The sequence below is a fragment of the Tachypleus tridentatus genome, chromosome 2 (assembly GCF_004210375.1).
Source record: "Tachypleus tridentatus isolate NWPU-2018 chromosome 2, ASM421037v1, whole genome shotgun sequence".
NCBI classification, from domain to species: domain Eukaryota; kingdom Metazoa; phylum Arthropoda; class Merostomata; order Xiphosura; family Limulidae; genus Tachypleus; species Tachypleus tridentatus.
In genome coordinates, this window is record NC_134826.1 from 153570486 (window position 1) to 153588413 (window position 17928).

The window sequence follows — 17928 nt, forward strand, 5'->3', positions numbered from 1 at the left end:
TATTAAGATTTTTAATTGGAGTATCCAAAATAAAAAAGGAAAATTTCTGTGCCCATTGACCCCACCCACCATGGAGCCCTACAAGGGGATGCACTACAATGTCAAACAAGGACACTGCAGCAATACCAGGGATTTTGTGAGTACTATACCCAAACACCAGCATCAGATACAATGTCCGCATCACCTATTAAGAACATCCAACACTGATACTTGGTTGACCCTAGCCAAAGTGAACCAGCCGACTGATCCGAGGGGGGCCACCACAATGCCATCCATGTACAGGAATTCAAGGCCAAAGTGGTGTGTTAGGGTTGGACCCCTCAACCACAAGGATCCTTTCCTCCACTTCATGGGTCATCATGCATGGCAAACACGTGGGTGGATGATTACAACCCAGAGGAGGTAAACTGAAAGAACAGAACCTTCCCTGGGAGGTCCCCTCACCACGTACAGGAATCCACACCCGGGGAGAATTATGTCTCAATCTTTTGTAATAGTTCTATAGTAAATTATACAACACTGAGATGTATTATTCAGTAATCATGTCTTACTGTTTTGTAACAGTTCTACAGTAAACTATACAACACTGAGATGTAGTATTCAATAATTATGTTTTAATCAATTGTAGTAGTTTTGCAATAAATTATACAACATAAAGATGTATTATTCAGTAATTATGTCTTACTCATTTGTAATAGTTATACAGTAAATTATACAACAGATATATATTATTCAGTAATTATGTTTTACTCTTTTGTAATAATGCTACAGTAAATTATACAACAGATATATATTATTCAGTAATTATGTCTTACTCATTTGTAATAGTTATACAGTAAATTATACAACAGATATATATTATTCAGTAATTATGTCTTACTCTTTTGTAATAGTTCTTTATTTTAGTAGCCATTCCAACTTGCATTATGAGAGGTGGATGTTCTTCAGAATATTCAGCTAAGATAAGTTCTCCATCACGCCCAGTCAGATCTTCAGGAGTTCTCATAAAGAACATCTGCCCTCCACCTGATGCTTGTCTCTCTTGTTCACACAACTAAGGGTAACAGAATGTATCAGTTCAAACAACATGATATTTAATCTAGATCACTACTTCTTTCACTGAAGTGCAAACATACCATGTAAACCCAAACATTATTACTGTGGATTCTCTACTCCAATTTAATGGGCAAAAATATTTTAAAGGCGAAAACAATATATATAAGTATTAACATGGAATATTTGGTGACTATATATATATTTATATAAAAAAGTATAAACTTAACTAAAGTAGAAAACTGGCAGCTGATGGTAATTATCACTAGTAAAAAAAAAATGTTTCCAGAAAACATTTCTTGGAGAGAAGCTTGTTAAGAGAACAATGAGAAAACCAGCCTTTGCTTTCCTCTTGATGTGTTTGAGTAAAGGTATTACACCATGGGGCCCAGGCTGAGATAATGGTCCATGAGAGTATCTTTTCAGCGGTGGTCTATGGAAGCTGCGTAACCTCAGAGGTCCCATATGAGTTGGAAAGAATGGAGCACGCAGTTCAACAGCTGGGATAGCATGCTACAGTTGTAGAAAATAAATTATATTCAGCACTATGTTCTGATATTGGGAGAAAATGTTCAACATACAATTACAAACTAATAATATAAAAAAAAATCAGGGCTTGGTGAAAACATTATATTTAATGTTATTTCTTCTACCTTAACTCTGTACACATTTGGTCAATGTCCCCAGTCCTCTATAAACCACTATAAAAATATGAAAAATCTAAAGTACCCTTTTCAGCTGCAATGCAGTAAAACTCATAGAATGACTCCAAGTTTTTTGAGCTATATAAACTTTACAGCTACATCATATCATGAATAATTTAAAATCTAAATACAGTTCTGGGCTCAGGAGGTCAAACCCTTTTGACTGATGTGTTTCACCAGGCCCAATGTCTCATAGTTTAATTTACTCTAATCCTGCCTAAATGAAGTTTCAATATGAGAGTAGGCTGGTAGACATCCTGATAACTAATAAAATTGAATTGAGCATACTTGTGCTCCATGCTTGGTACTGCTGGCATAGAAAAATACAGCTAGTAAATCAGTTGGAAAAGATGTAGCTCACATTACCCTACAGATGTAGCTTATGTTATCCTATTGAATAACACAGAAGTTATTCATGGTTTGCTCATGAATGTACCTTGTGAAAAAAATGTCTTTATTTTACCTAATCAAACCTTATCTATTCTGAATTTCCTTATTTTGATAATTTAATTACTTTTATAATAATAAATAGAAAAACAAAAAATAAAGTGTTTGTTTGGGACTTTTAATTTGTATACTAATGGTAGTAGTACAATAAAAAATGTTTTATTCATTAAATAACGTACCTAAGAACACAAAATAACAACACATAAAAAGCAGACAATGTTCTATAACTATTAGAATTTTTCTACTTTTCTAATCATGCAATAAGAGCCATCAGAGATTCAGCTGAGCTCATCAATGTGTTCCTCATGCGATTGAAGTTTGAAATTGAAGTGAAAGAGGTACTTTCCTGTACAGAAAACAAAGTAAAACAATACATCATTTGATAGATTAAAACTTTGGCTTTCTGTTACTTATCTTTATAAATATAAAAGTACTGTTTGTTCTACGTCCATGTAATTATTTTGCAGGTTGTGGATGGATCTTCACCAAAACTGGTATGAAAGTTTATTATGTCCATGTAGGGGTACTACATTAGATTCATGTGGGAGTGTCCATGTAAGGGTACTACATTACATTCATGTGGGAGTGTTCATATAGGGGTACTACATTGGATTCATGTGGGAGTGTCCATGTAGGGGTACTACATTAGATTCATGTGGGAGTGTCCATGTAGGGGTACTACATTAGATTCATGTGGGAGTGTCAATGTTGGGGTACTACATTAGATTCATGTGGGAGTGTCAATGTCGGGGTACTACATTGGATTCATGTGGGAGTGTCAATGTCGGGGTACTACATTGGATTCATGTGGGAGTGTCAATGTCGGGGTACTACATTGGATTCATGTGGGAGTGTCAATGTCGGGGTACTACATTGGATTCATGTGGGAGTGTCAATGTCGGGGTACTACATTGGATTCATGTGGGAGTGTCCATGTCGGGGTACTACATTGGATTCATGTGGGAGTGTCCATGTAGGGGTACTACATTGGATTCATGTGGGAGTGTCCATGTAGGGGTACTACATTAGATTCATGTGGGAGTGTCCATATAGGGGTACTACATTAGATTCATGTGGGAGTGTCAATGTCGGGGTACTACATTAGATTCATGTGGGAGTGTCCATGTAGGGGTACTACATTACATTCATGTGGGAATGTCCATGTAGGGGTACTACATTACATTCATGTGGGAGTGTCAATGTTGGGGTACTACATTAGATTCATGTGGGAGTGCCCATGTAGGGGTACTATATTGGATTCATGTGGGAGTGTCAATGTCGGGGTACTACATTGGATTCATGTGGGAGTGTCCATGTAAGGGTACTACATTACATTCATGTGGGAGTATCCATGTAAGGGTACTACATTAGATTCATGTGGGAGTGTCCATATAGGGGTACTACATTAGATTCATGTGGGAGTGTCCATATAGGGGTACTACATTAGATTCATGTGGGAGTGTCAATGTCGGGGTACTACATTAGATTCATGTGGGAGTGTCCATATAGGGGTACTACATTAGATTCATGTGGGAGTGTCAATGTCGGGGTACTACATTAGATTCATGTGGGAGTGTCAATGTCGGGGTAATACATTGGATTCATGTGGGAGTGTCAATGTCGGGGTACTACATTGGATTCATGTGGGAGTGTCCATGTCGGGATACTACATTGGATTCATGTGGGAGTGTCCATGTCGGGATACTACATTGGATTCATGAGGGAGTGTCCATGTAGGGGTACTACATTACATTCATGTGGGAGTGTCCATATAGGGGTACTACATTACATTCATGTGGGAGTGTCCATATAGGGGTACTACATTACATTCATGTGGGAGTGTCTATGTAGGGGTACTACATTACATTCATGTGGGAGTGTCTATGTAGGGGTACTACATTAGATTCATGTGGGAGTGTCCATATAGGGGTACTACATTACATTCATGTGGGAGTGCATACGAACTTACAGTTTCACATCTTGTATCTTGCAGTTTTTATGCCCATTTTCTGTGCTTTTATAATTACATATGAGGGATGAAACTTTTCATGTCCTACAATAACCTTTCATTACTCATAAATTTAGCTTCCAGGAAGGGGGCAGGCACTCCAGCTAGTAAATAAGACAGTACAGAATATTAGACACAACAAATGGCAATTTGTGAAACAGAAGGTGTGACAGATGGGCATAATAAGAGGATCTGGTTTTCTAATTTATAGCTCCCTATACAAATAAGATTAATGGCTATAAACATATGCTTTTCCTGAGTAATAACTTTATTATAATGATTAATTTACATTAAAGTTTGTATTTCTTTCAGGGGTGTCAAATAAATTATAGAAGACTGATGAACTTCCATAAATCTCACCCTAAAAGTTCATAAACTGACGTGCCAAAAGAGACAGTTATATATTGTTGGTTTGATTTATTCATCTATAGTATACTATAAATTTCGGATGCAATAACTGTAATAGACACATATCAATCAGAAAACTACAGATATTTGACCAGGAATGTCTATAGATTTCGAACATTATAAACCATTTAACTTCAGAGAATTAACTTTGGATGTTAGTACTATCACTATGTTGATGAGGACATCAGATATCTTCATCAAAGAAAAGTCAGCTTTTAAATGGCACGAGACCAGCCAAGAATTGAGCTACCTCTTAAGTGAACTATACTAATATCAACTCGAAACTTATTTGCTCACTGTGAACCACAGGAAAATATTGCATTCCAGACCAGAGAAAAGACTAACAATATTTTGTCTGTAAAACTTTTGTATATAAATCATTATTTGTAATAACAATTATTATAAATTGCGTTGTTGTTTCTATATTAAAATATATTTGTATTAATAAAGAAAACTGTATATATCAATCTTGTTGGTAAATACCATAAACTTAATACATATTGGCATTCAATTAACATCTAAATTAAAATTAAAACTTCAGGCTATTTTCAATCATAATACACAACATAATAAACTGGAATCTTGTCCAAGATAAATTATAGTACATAACAAATTGCATTAAGAACAAAAATTAACATTCAGATGATGTCGAGAAAACCCACTTGTAGAGAAATATATATGCAAAAACGGCTCGTTTGAGAAAATATTTTACATAGAAGAGCGAACAACGTTTCGACCTTCTTCGGTCATCGTCAGGTTCACAAAGAAAGAGGTAACTGACCAGAAGCTGACCACATGTTTGGAAGGGGTTGTGTAACTGAGTGTCGGAATGTAGAGGGCAGTGTTAGATGTTTGAATATATAATTTTATTTATTTTATTATATTAATATAGGTATAAAGGCGTTCCTTTATATTAACCAGGCACAAAACTGAGGTCTATACTATGTAACAACTACACTGACAAACACCACACCAACATTATTTATAAAATACAATGTGATAACTGTCACGACTTCTATACTGGAGAAACAAGTAGAAAAATGGAAACCAGATTCAAAGAACATAAAAAGTCACCTTCACACGTTTTCGAACACTGCAAGTCAAATAAACGCAACATAATCATAGAAAACACTCAAATACTAAATAAAGAAACAAACATAAACAAATGCAAAATTAAAGAAGCCTTACTTATACAACAACTTAAACCCAAAATAAACCAATATAAAGGAATGCCTTTATACCTATATTAATATAATAAAATAAATAAAATTATATATTCAAACATCTAACAGTGCCCTCTACATTCCGACACTCAGTTACACAGCTCCTTCCAAACATATGGTCAGCTTCCGGTCAGTTACCTCTTTCTTTGTGAACCTGACGATGACCGAAGAAGGTCGAAACGTTGTTCGCTCTTCTATGTAAAATATTTTCTCAACCCAAACGAGCCGTTTTTGCATATATAAAAATTAACATTTCAAGAACAGTCACTACAATGAAAATCTAGTCCCAATACTTTTTACACTATATCATTCTCGGAGAAATGTTTACACGTTTACATAGCAGTATTGCAACAATGAATGCAGAGGTAGCTAATAGTATTGTATATAGTGCCCCAGATACATAATTCAATTTTCATGAAACACACTAAAGTAAATGTTTCCCTGTATTAAGTTGTATTTCAAGTTAAACAGCCATAAACATACAATGGCTACAGAGACCCATGGGAATTATGATATAATGTAATCCCACTTGTACATGCACCTTGCAAAGAAATACTGATTTGAATATGTATATTTCATGCTTTCAAGTGGAAAAGCTGGATTCAAAAATAAAAGAGTTAAGACTTACATAGTCATACAACACAGGGATGGAAGGGAGACACAACTGGAAATTATTACTGTAGATGCATTACATAATCATACAACACAGGGGTGGAAGGGAGACAACTGGAAATTATTACTGTAGATGCATTACATAGTCATACAACTCAGAAATGGGAAGGGAGACATGACTGGAAATTATTACTGTAGATGCGTTACACAGTCATACAACTCAGAGATGGAAAGGGAGACACAACTTACTGTAGATGCATTACACAGTCATACATATCAAAGATGGGAAGGGAAACATGATTGGAAATTATTACTGTAGATGCATTATGTAGTCATACAACACAGGGATTGGAAGGGAGACATGACTGGAAATTATTACTGTAGATGCATTACATAGTCAAACAACACAGGGATGGGAAGGGAGACATGACTGGAAATTATTACTGCAGATGCATTACATAGTCATACAACTCAGGGATGGGAAGGGAGACATGACTGGAAATTATTATTGAAGACTATAAACAATGGTCTGTATAAAATGTCCATGAATTTGTTTTCCTAAACACTACTTAGATCACTTTAAGAACAATGTGACAAATAATCTTCCAAAAGCAATTACAGTGAGAAAACAATGTTATGCAATACATCTGTTATTACATAAGTTATCTTAAATTATCTGAGAAATTTTTGACAAGAATAACAAGTAAGGTACATTTTATTAGTTAATTCAGACAAATTACCTTAACCTATTTTTAAAAGACAGACAAATTCAGTTGTGTGATTTATGTTAAGTTTCCCATACTGTTTAGCTTCAAATGTGCATTCAAAGTTTTCAGACATAGGAGAGTCAGCTGATTACATTTCCTTACAAAATGGCAAAAAAAATAACAACTAGATACCTGTATAAGATTTCCTCCAACATTTGGCTTCAGTGCACTGTCTTGGGTCATCTTAGGGTTATAGTACTGGTCATTGGAGATGTTAAACGGGTCTTTCTCAACATTTTGAGGTGGTGGCTTTGTAAATTAAAACTTTCTTTACATTACAAAAACTGTGAAAAGAATGTATTAATAGAAACAGACACTGAAATCAAATTATTTTTGTAACGAACATATCAAACTACAAAGAAAAGTTGAGCAATAAAATGTATTTTAAGTTGAACAGAAGAACTCAGATAACTTGAGCATTTCCAGTAGAATTTATCCAGTAATTAGAAAATAAATGTGACCTTCTGTGAAATCATGGGTGTAGTTGTAACAGCCCTCCATAAGGTCATAAAATACAGTAAACAAACAAGTATATATTATAATCATATACAGTTTTCATTTGTTGTGAAAATGCACATAAACCTTACTATTTAAATATGCATGTATACAAGAGGTGCATGTAAATATGCTTTAGTAGACATTATGTACAACATCATATTAAAAACTTATTGCAGAGATTTAAAAGGTTTACTGCTAGCTCATAGCTACATTTATTTATTGATAGTATTAAGTATAATAAAACTTAGCTCTACATAAACTAAAGTAAGAAATGTACACAAGTTAGGGTAATTCACCTCATTGATTATTGGCCATACTTTACAAAAGCTTAAATAATATTAGGCTTAAGACAATTAAACTTTCATATTCTAAAACCATACACAAGCCAAAAGATAAGACTTTTGACAAAACTTGTATTATACTTTAAACCTAATTTACATAGCTTTCTACAGTGTGAAGTTTTGATTTTGTTAAAGTTGTTGGTGAAAGAATAACTAGAAATTCTATATTTAAAGAGGTTCTGTTGCAATAAAAATATTTATTTGACCTCAAATGTTTTGCAGGTTTCTGCTAGTATACTATAAGTACAGAAAGTACAGGTTTATCTGAACTAGGTCATGCAACTGGTTTCAATGTTTCAAACATTCTTCTTCAAGTCAGAAACAAGTCTCTCAGTTAACAACAGTAGAACATAACTATGGTAATAACTTATTTACTTAGGAATGTTTCAAACATTCTTCTTCAAGCCAGAAACAAGCCTGTCAGTTAACAACAGTAGAACATAATGACTATGGTAATAATTTATTTACTTAGCAATGTTTCAAACATTCTTCTTCAAGCCAGAAACAAGCCTGTCAGCTGACAACAATAGAACATAATAACTATGGTAATAACTTATTTACTTAGCAATGTTTCAAACATTCTTCTTCAAGCCAGAAACAAGCCTGTCAGCTAACAACATTAGAATATAATAAGTGCGGTAATAATTTATTTACTTAGCAATGTTTCAAACATTCTTCTTCAAGCCAGAAACAAGCCTGTCAGCTAACAACATTAGAACATACAATTATCATCTGTTACTCAAGTTAGTAACTACAATTGTTAGATACAATATTTGCCCTTACAATGGTCATACAATATCTCTTATAGGCCATAAATTACCATATTCTGTGAACAGCCACTTCACCAGTACAACTAAGTGTTTAATTTATTGTATTATTTGTTATAACTGTTGCTAAATCTATATCGAAGTAACCAGCTGATTGTTCACTGACATACACGAGAACACTTACATAGCATTGTTATTAAAAATTAAGATAAACCTCTAGCTTGGCACTTAAACAAAATAGAGAATTCTCTTCAACACTTTTAAAGTGCTTACCTTACATCATGTCTCCTTCAACAGTAATAAAGGAACCACAATTGAAAAAGAAATATTTAAACTGGGTTGTTTAATTAAGTCTTTTGATAGAATGAGTGGTTCAGTTCTTTATAATCTTTTTAAATGTCCTTCTTTTATCAAATTAAAATATTTGTGTTGTCCTTTCTTTACTACGTAAAGTTGTTCTATATTTCTAATAATAGTTCATACTGTATTTTTTTTAATATCTCATAATTCTATCTTGCTCTTCATTCTGTTTTGTGCATTGGGTCATTTCAAAATATTCCCGAAGTTGTCATTAACTGACAGACTTGTTTCTGGCTTGAGAAAGTGTGTTTGCTCAAAACATCACCAAGTAAATAAATTATTACTATAGTTTTTAAAGGTGACCTTTCTGAAAATGTCTAATTTGTTAACTGAAAACTATAGTTATACAATTATATAAACCACAATAAAAAAAATATAAACAGTAAGTTTAAATTTTGAAGGAACATTATAATAAATAAAAACAAACTTCAGAACAGGCGCTGAATTTCACACGACTTGGCCTTTCACCCAACACCCAAACAAATCATTAGAGACTTAACTGGACTGACATATGTAAATTTATTACTATTACTTAATTCATAAGCTTTCTAACAAAGGGACTATGTGAAACGAAAGTCCATGAGAGGGGATTCAACCCTGGACCTCCAATTAAAAGGTCCAATACTCTATTCAACTGAGCAATCAAATATTTAAAATGTGTTACAGTTCTGCAGTTAAAGAATGTTAATAATATTATATACCCTGCAATATTTACAAACCTAGGACTCTCAGATTCTGTAGTTAAACAATATTAACATTTCACAACCCACAATATTTACAAACCTAGGACCATCAGATTCTGCAGTTAAAATATATTAATATTATTATATAACCTACAACAGTTACAAACCTGGGACCCTCGGATTCTGTACATAAAATGTTTTTTTTGGCAAATTATATAAGTTTTACTATCTAGAACTACCATTAAACATATTTACAAAGTTGAGAGGTTATGGACTGATAATTAGTTTTGTCTCATCTGATACAGGCAAACATGAGCATCTGAAAATGAGCAGGAAATCCAGATTTTTCACACTATATTAAGATCAATACTCACCGGACTTGGAGGTTCAGGTTCTGCAATTACACCAGCTTTACCAAGAAGAATTCTGGATTTCCTCACCATATCCTGGAAATAGAACACCAATCTTTTATACTGCTTCAAAATAAATGTAAATTACATATTTCAAATACACAGAACCCAAATTATGTCCTATAACTATTTACAATTTAACTGTCTTTCAAACTAAGACAAGAAAAACTTAAAACAATTTCCTTGTCTACTTGATTTGGGCACTACAAGATAATCTTTCAAACCAATGATGAAACTGACAATGCTCTGTTCAGAAAACAATGTAGCATTATATGTGATTAGATTGATTAAAACTTAGCCTTTCTATTCATGCAATATACAATGTCAGAGATATATCCTGAACTCAGTCTCAGCAAATGTCTCATATTAGGAAAAACTTAACATTTATTGAAGCATTTCCTCATAAAATAAAGAAATAAAAAACTCACTGAATATTAAAATTTAGTTTATTAGCCAGGATTTGATGCCAAGTAAATTTAAATATACTGATACTAAAATAGTTTGATAAAATTTGAATGTAATTCTCTCAAATGTTGGAACTTTTGGAATTTGACATATCCATAACAAGACTTAACTTCTCTAACCTTTTATAAAACATACTTTTAACCTGCCAAATCTTTAGATTACATGTTATTTTAACACTGCCCATCTACAGGAATTCAAGGCCAAAGTGGTGAGTTGGGGTTGGACCCCTCAACCACCAGGATCCTCTCCTACCCTTCATGGGTCAGCCCAAACACGGCAAACACATGGGTGGATGCTTAGATCCTAGATGAAGTAAACTGAAAGAACAGAACCTTCCCTAGGAGGTACCCTAACCACGTACAGGAATCCACACCGAGGAGAAGCCTTTAGGAGATGTATACATGTTATTGTAACACAGGTTCACTGGAAGCTGTGACCAAGGTATGGTGTTTTATATCTAAGAAGATGATTAACTTGTCTAACCTTTTATAAAACATACTTTTATCCTGCTAAGTCTGCAGGAGATGTATACATGTTATTTTAACACTGGTTCACTGGAAGCTGTGACCATGGTATGGTGTTTTATATCTAAGAAGATGGTTAACTTGTCTAACCTTTTATAAAACATACTTTTATCCTGCTAAGTCTGCAGGAGATGTATACATGTTATTTTAACACTGGTTCACTGGAAGCTGTGACCAAGGTATGGTGTTTTATATCTAAGAAGATGGTTAACTTGTTTAACCTTTTATGAAACATACTTTTATCCTGCCAAGTCTTTAGAAGTATACATGTTATTTTAACACTGGTTCACTGGAAGCTGTGACCAAGGTATGGTGTTTTATATCTAAGAAGATGGTTAACTTGTTTAACCTTTTATGAAACATACTTTTAGCCTGCCAAGTCTTTAGGTTGGTTGGTTGGTTGATTTGGTGTTTTATGGCACAAAGCAGCTAGGTTATCTGCACCAAACATCCAGTAAAAAGTTAAAATTAAATTTAGTAAAATTCATAAAAGGAAATTAAGGTAAAACAAAACAAAGTTTAAAACATAAATAACATAAAACCAATGTTCACATCAAGTCTATAGTGTTAAGAGAAAAACTTCAGTAATACAAGTTGTAGAGGACTTTCTGTAGCATAACTAAGTATCATAACTCACCAGGAAGACTAACAAGTACAAAATACCTTCAGTCACCTCAACTTGCCCTTTCTAGACCTTGTTCCGAATTATATGATGCTATGGCAATTTCCAAAAAGTAAAGTAATAAATATTTCAAAAGACTTGTAGCAAAATTTTAAAATAACTTGCCAGGATGACTAACGGGTAGTTCAAACAGCAGCATTAGTCACCTGTAAAATGGGAGAATAATGAAGGGAAGCAAATTGAGAGATCAACAGCAGTACTGACTAGGTACATGAAAATAAGTAGAAGAAAGAGTTTTGAAAAGAGAAAGCTTGTGATCAGAGAGCATTATGCTCTATGGAGTAGCCCCTCCTATCAATATCAGCACTTCCCAAGAGGGGATGAGGTCCATTAAAGTCCACCAGGTTTAAAAAGGGAGACAACAACTGTTCAATGACAGCATCAAAGTCTTATTGATCATATGTCTCTCCAGGCAACAGGTAGAGAGAACAAACAGTGATGGTACAACCCAAGGAAACACGGATGGGTATGTGGGCACATACATGATGATTAGAAAATCCACTTGTAGAGAAAATTATATGTAAAAACTGCTGGTATGGGTAGAGAAAACTCTAAGTAGAGGAACAAACAACATTTCAACCTTCTTCGGTCATCTTCAGGTTCACAAATAAAGAAAGAGGTAAATGACTGATAGCTGACCACATGTTTGAAGGGGGTTGTGTAACTGAGTGTAGGAATGTAGAGGGCATGCTTAGATGTTGGATTATATTTATTAATATAGGTATAAAGGTGCTCCTCTGTATTGGTTTATTTTGTGCTTAAGTTGTTATATAAGTAAGGCTTCTTTAACTTTGCATTTGTTTATGTTTGTTTCTTTATTTAGTACTTGGGTGTTTTATGTGGTTATGTTGATGTAAATGTCAGAATGAAAACATTGGTGGGCATTGAAATACCACCTTTGCAAGTGGAGATACGCCTCACTACAGAAACTCCTTGAGTGGAGAAACCAGCAAGATCTATAACTCAGGGATGTTCTTCAAATCCCTCTCAACAATAATTCCTCATGATGAATTCAAAGTAGCATGAGGTTTAACCTCAATAGGTATATCCCCAATCGCCTTTGAATGAAAGAGGAGTTCACTGTGTTGAGATGTTTCCACCAATATGTCACCAGATCGAAGCTTCTTTACTGACTTTAGAGAGCCAGAAAGTCCCTCTAATCCCTTCTAAATGAAAAAAAAGGAGACTTTTGCTCTAAAGATTTGTCTGAAAACACTTTAAGAAAATGCAATATAAGAAAATGAGGTACAACAGGTAGTACAGATGGTGAGGATTGCTGTTCAGAATCTTCAAGACCTGGTCATTTACCAATAGACTGTTTTTTCACTGTCTTATTAAGATTTTTAATTGGAGAATCCATAATAAAGAGAGGGAAATTTTGGTGCACCACTGACCCCACTCACCATGGAGCCCTACGAGTGAGACACACCACAATGTCAAACAAGGTCACTGCAGCAATGACAGGGTTTCATGAGTACTATACCCAAACACCAGCATCAGATACAATGTCCACAACACCTGTTGAGTACATCCAACACTAGTACTTGGTTGATTCTAGCCAAAGTGGACCAGCTGAATGATCCAAGGAGGGCCACCCCAAGGCTGCCCGTCTACAGGAATTCAAGGCCAAAGTGGTGTGTTAGGGCTAGACCTCTCAACCATCAGAATCTTCTCCTCCGCTTCATGGGTCACCCCATATGGCAAACACATGGGTGGATGCTTAGATCCTAGAGGAGGTAAACTGAAAGAACAGAACCTTACCAAGGAGGTACCATCACCACGTACAGGAATCCACACCAAGGAGAAGTCTTTAGGAGATGTATACATGTTATTTGAACACTGCTTCACTGGAAGCTGTGACCAAGATTTGGTGTTTTATTTTTAACTACCAAATGCATTAAATATTTACAATCAGTAGATGCTCTCAATCAAATACAATTATTAAATGAGCTATAGAAGACATTTATAATGCAGTACTTAAAAACAAGGTTAAAATACACTAAGTATCTACTAATAAACAGAATATACCTTTTTCTCCTTAACTGGCTCTGAGGTTGTTGCATCACTTGGATCAGGATCATCTGGGATTCCAAGAATTATGTTTTCATCATTTGGATCGAGGGTTAATATTTTTGGTTCTGGAACTTTGTCCACAGCCTATAATAATTCAAAACTAGTGATACATAAAACACCGATGAATACACTAACTAATATTTTTGGTTCTGAATCTTTGTCCACTGTCTGTAATAATTCAAAACTGATGAATACACTAATGTTTTGTAATTTAGCATAACCTGGTGGTTAGGGCAATTGAACTGCAATTTGTGAGTTACGAGTTCACCACATCATTCCAGTGATACAATAGGTATTCTAAACAAAATAAATTTTGAGCAGGCACAAAAATTATCCAGAACCAATTCTAGTATGACTGTTTTTGGTTAACAGTTCAAGGTTTGAACTACTATCACAAAGAATGCTGAATACTGATGAAATTTCTGAATGTCCAGTTTTATGTCTGTGTTTTCAGACTGCCAAATTTGGTAGACTTAAATCATTTCTTATGGTGACCCTTTCTTTGTAGCTCACAAAATGTTACATTTACAATTTAATTCAGTTACTCTATGATCAATGTTTATCAATAAAGTTACCATTAACACACTCACTATAGTTCTTAGTTTTATAGTATCTAGATTTTGTTTTATTTAAATGCAAACCTAATGAAAATTCTTAAGGTTGTATTTCACTCTCTTGTGTTTTCCAAGCTCAGAAAATGTTGAATTTGTGTCTTTGTAGTTTGAATAGTTCTTAACACACACTAACCTTCCATTTATGTAAAGAATCTAGGTTAATTGTTCTGTTTACGTATTATCTTTCAAGTTCCTTGGGACATGTTCAAAGAAATGAGAAATAAATTTATCTGAACATTTGATAGATGCAACACACAACACCGAGTTGCTATTTCTCAACCAGTTATACATAGTGAACTACATGTTTATAACCAATGGAAAGTACATTTTTCTGTTACTTTAAAATTGACACAAAGAACTAACATTATTTGTCACTTTGAAATATGTTAGATGGACAGTTACACTGAATTAGCATTGTTTCTCACCTTGAAATATGTTAGATAAACAGTTACATTGTGTTGAATTAACATTATTTCTCATGTTGAAATATGTTAGATAAACAAAACTAAACTAAACTAACGTGGCAGGGGTTCAGTTTAGAGAGAGAGAAATCCGAAGAGTTCTCTCTCCAACTGGGGTGTTCAGGAACTTTGTAGTTCCTCTTCGTCCCCTTTCGTGGATTGTTATTAGGATTAAGTGGTGGTTTTTTTATTATTATTATTATTTTAATAATTTAATTATCGTTATTTTTCTTGACTTTTTGGGTGGGGAATGTCTCACTAAATGGTCTTTTGGGTGGAGGCAAAGGTAGCAGTGGAAAGAAGGAAAGGTCGGGACCTGTCTCGAAAAGAAAAAGTTGGGTAGATGTGAACATGAATGTAATTCATTCAAGTTCAGATCAAATCAAAGATAGATAAACAGTTACATTGTCTTGAATAAATATTATTTCTTACCTTGAAATATGTTAGATAAACGGTTACATTGTATTGAATTAATATTAATTCTCACCTTGAAATATGTTAGATAGACAGTTACATTGTATTGAATTAATATTATTTCTCATGTTGAAATATGTTAGATAGACAGTTACATTGTATTGAATTAATATTATTTCTCATGTTGAAATATATTAGATAAACAGTTACATTGTATTGAATTAATATTAATTCTCACCTTGAAATATGTTAGATAGACAGTTACATTGTATTGAATTAATATTATATCTCATGTTGAAATATGTTAGATAGACAGTTACATTGTATTGAATTAATATTATTTCTCATGTTGAAATATGTTAGATAGACAGTTACATTGTATTGAATTAATATTATTTCTCATGTTGAAATATGTTAGATAGACAGTTACATTGTATTGAATTAATATTATTTCTCATGTTTAAATATATTAGATAAACAGTTACATTGTATTGAATTAATATTAATTCTCACCTTGAAATATGTTAGATAGACAGTTACATTGTATTGAATTAATATTATTTCTCATGCTGAAATATGTTAGATAGACAGTTACATTGTATTGAATTAATATTATTTCTCATGTTGAAATATGTTAGATAGACAGTTACATTGTATTGAATTAATATTATTTCTCATGTTGAAATATGTTAGATAGACAGTTACATTGTATTAAATTAATATTATTTCTCATGTTTAAATATATTAGATAAACAGTTACATTGTATTGAATTAATATTAATTCTCACCTTGAAATATGTTAGATAGACAGTTACATTGTATTGAATTAATATTATTTCTCATGTTGAAATATGTTAGATAAACAGTTATATTGTATTGAATTAATATTATTTCTTACCTTGAAATATGTTAAATAGACAGTTACATTGTATTTAGGTTTTAGTTTTATAATTTACTTTATTATGTGTTATTTACAGTTTGCAGTTCGTAGTTAAAGCATTTAATCATTTTGTTTATATAACCCAACATCTGCTTGATTCACAAGGGATAGTGTGAACATCACATTCTGTTGAGGGCTAAAGTTTCTTTGCCCACTATATAGTAACACTGGGTGGGAGCACCCAGTGAAGTATTTCAATAAATAACAGCACTAAGCGACAAAAAAGGATAATAAATTATTAAAGTAAATTATATGTGAAAATGTAAAGAAAGGCAAAAATTTTGATTTGAGCTTATTTCATGAAGTATTAAAAAGTATTTACATTTATCCTATGTTTTAAACATCCCATTGTAATGTACTATAGAGTGATTTAACCTTCAGTTAGTAATATTACAGAGAAAATGAGAACATAATCATTTAACCTCAAAAGAACATTTGATATTCACTATGGAGGTCCTAGGGGTTATTAAACCCTTATGTTAGTATAAAGTACTTTTTTATATTTGCATTGTTTTGTTGGTTATGGAAGAGGCTACTTGCATACATTTCCTTAAATTTAAGGATTAAAAGGATGTTACCTAGCTGAAGTGATACTCCCATGCACTCGTGGATGTCAGCAGTAAAATGTCATATAGACTTGCAGTCACCATATGTATTTACAGACAATCCAATATTGAAAATATTGTCTACCTGTGTATCATTCTAAGAAATAGTTTGAAAATGATATTCAGTTTGACCTGTGGATAGAACATCCAATTTAAGTTGTTGTCATACGGAGAAAGCAGTCATTGAAACTGGACATTTATATGGGAAATTTAAATACTCTGTGAAGAAATATTCTGACCATGCTTTCAATAACTGTCTAAAAGTATCCATTATATGTTTATTGGTAACATTAGTAAAAGATAAAATACATCCTGAAGCAACCACAAGAAACAGAAAAGAAAAATCCTTCTGGAAACAAGAAGCAGAAAACAAGAAATAATAAACTGTATCACATAAAAAATGTCAGAAAGAGACAGAAACTGCTTTTTGCAGACACTGGAAAGCAACAACAATACAAAATACCTTGTAACAATCAGCAGTAACAGGATATAGAAAAGTGTTTTTTGCTAACAATGTAATGAAATCAACAATGATAAACCATCTCTTCCAATGTCTACCAGAAAGTGGATAAAAAAATGCTATTTTGTAACAATGTCGAGAATTACCTGTGCATCCCAGATCACATCATCTTCCCAACTACCATAGACCAACTCTTCATTCTCAACAGGAAATATTGAGTAACCAGTATCTTCCCTCTCTTCAGATCCATCTAATTCTGAATCCAATCACACAAATAAAAACAGTTATAGCTATTTTATCTTCTACATCTTTAGTAACTGAAACATAAAAGTTAAAAAAATATAGTAATGAAACAGTTTTTTCAGATATATTCATGTTCCAGAAAAACACAAGGTATCAATATATACAG

At 33.2% G+C, this 17928-nt stretch overlaps 1 protein-coding gene across 1 annotated transcript in view; it reads right to left on the minus strand.

Annotated features, from left to right (window-relative positions):
- The window catches only part of LOC143245391 (transcription initiation factor TFIID subunit 1-like), a 78471-nt gene that overhangs the window by 29261 nt on the left and 31282 nt on the right, over nt 1-17928 (minus strand). Inside the window, 6 exon segments of the mRNA XM_076491680.1 lie at nt 881-1054; nt 1393-1566; nt 7355-7471; nt 10246-10317; nt 13981-14109; nt 17666-17775. Of these exon segments, the coding sequence (XP_076347795.1) occupies nt 881-1054; nt 1393-1566; nt 7355-7471; nt 10246-10317; nt 13981-14109; nt 17666-17775 (776 nt within the window).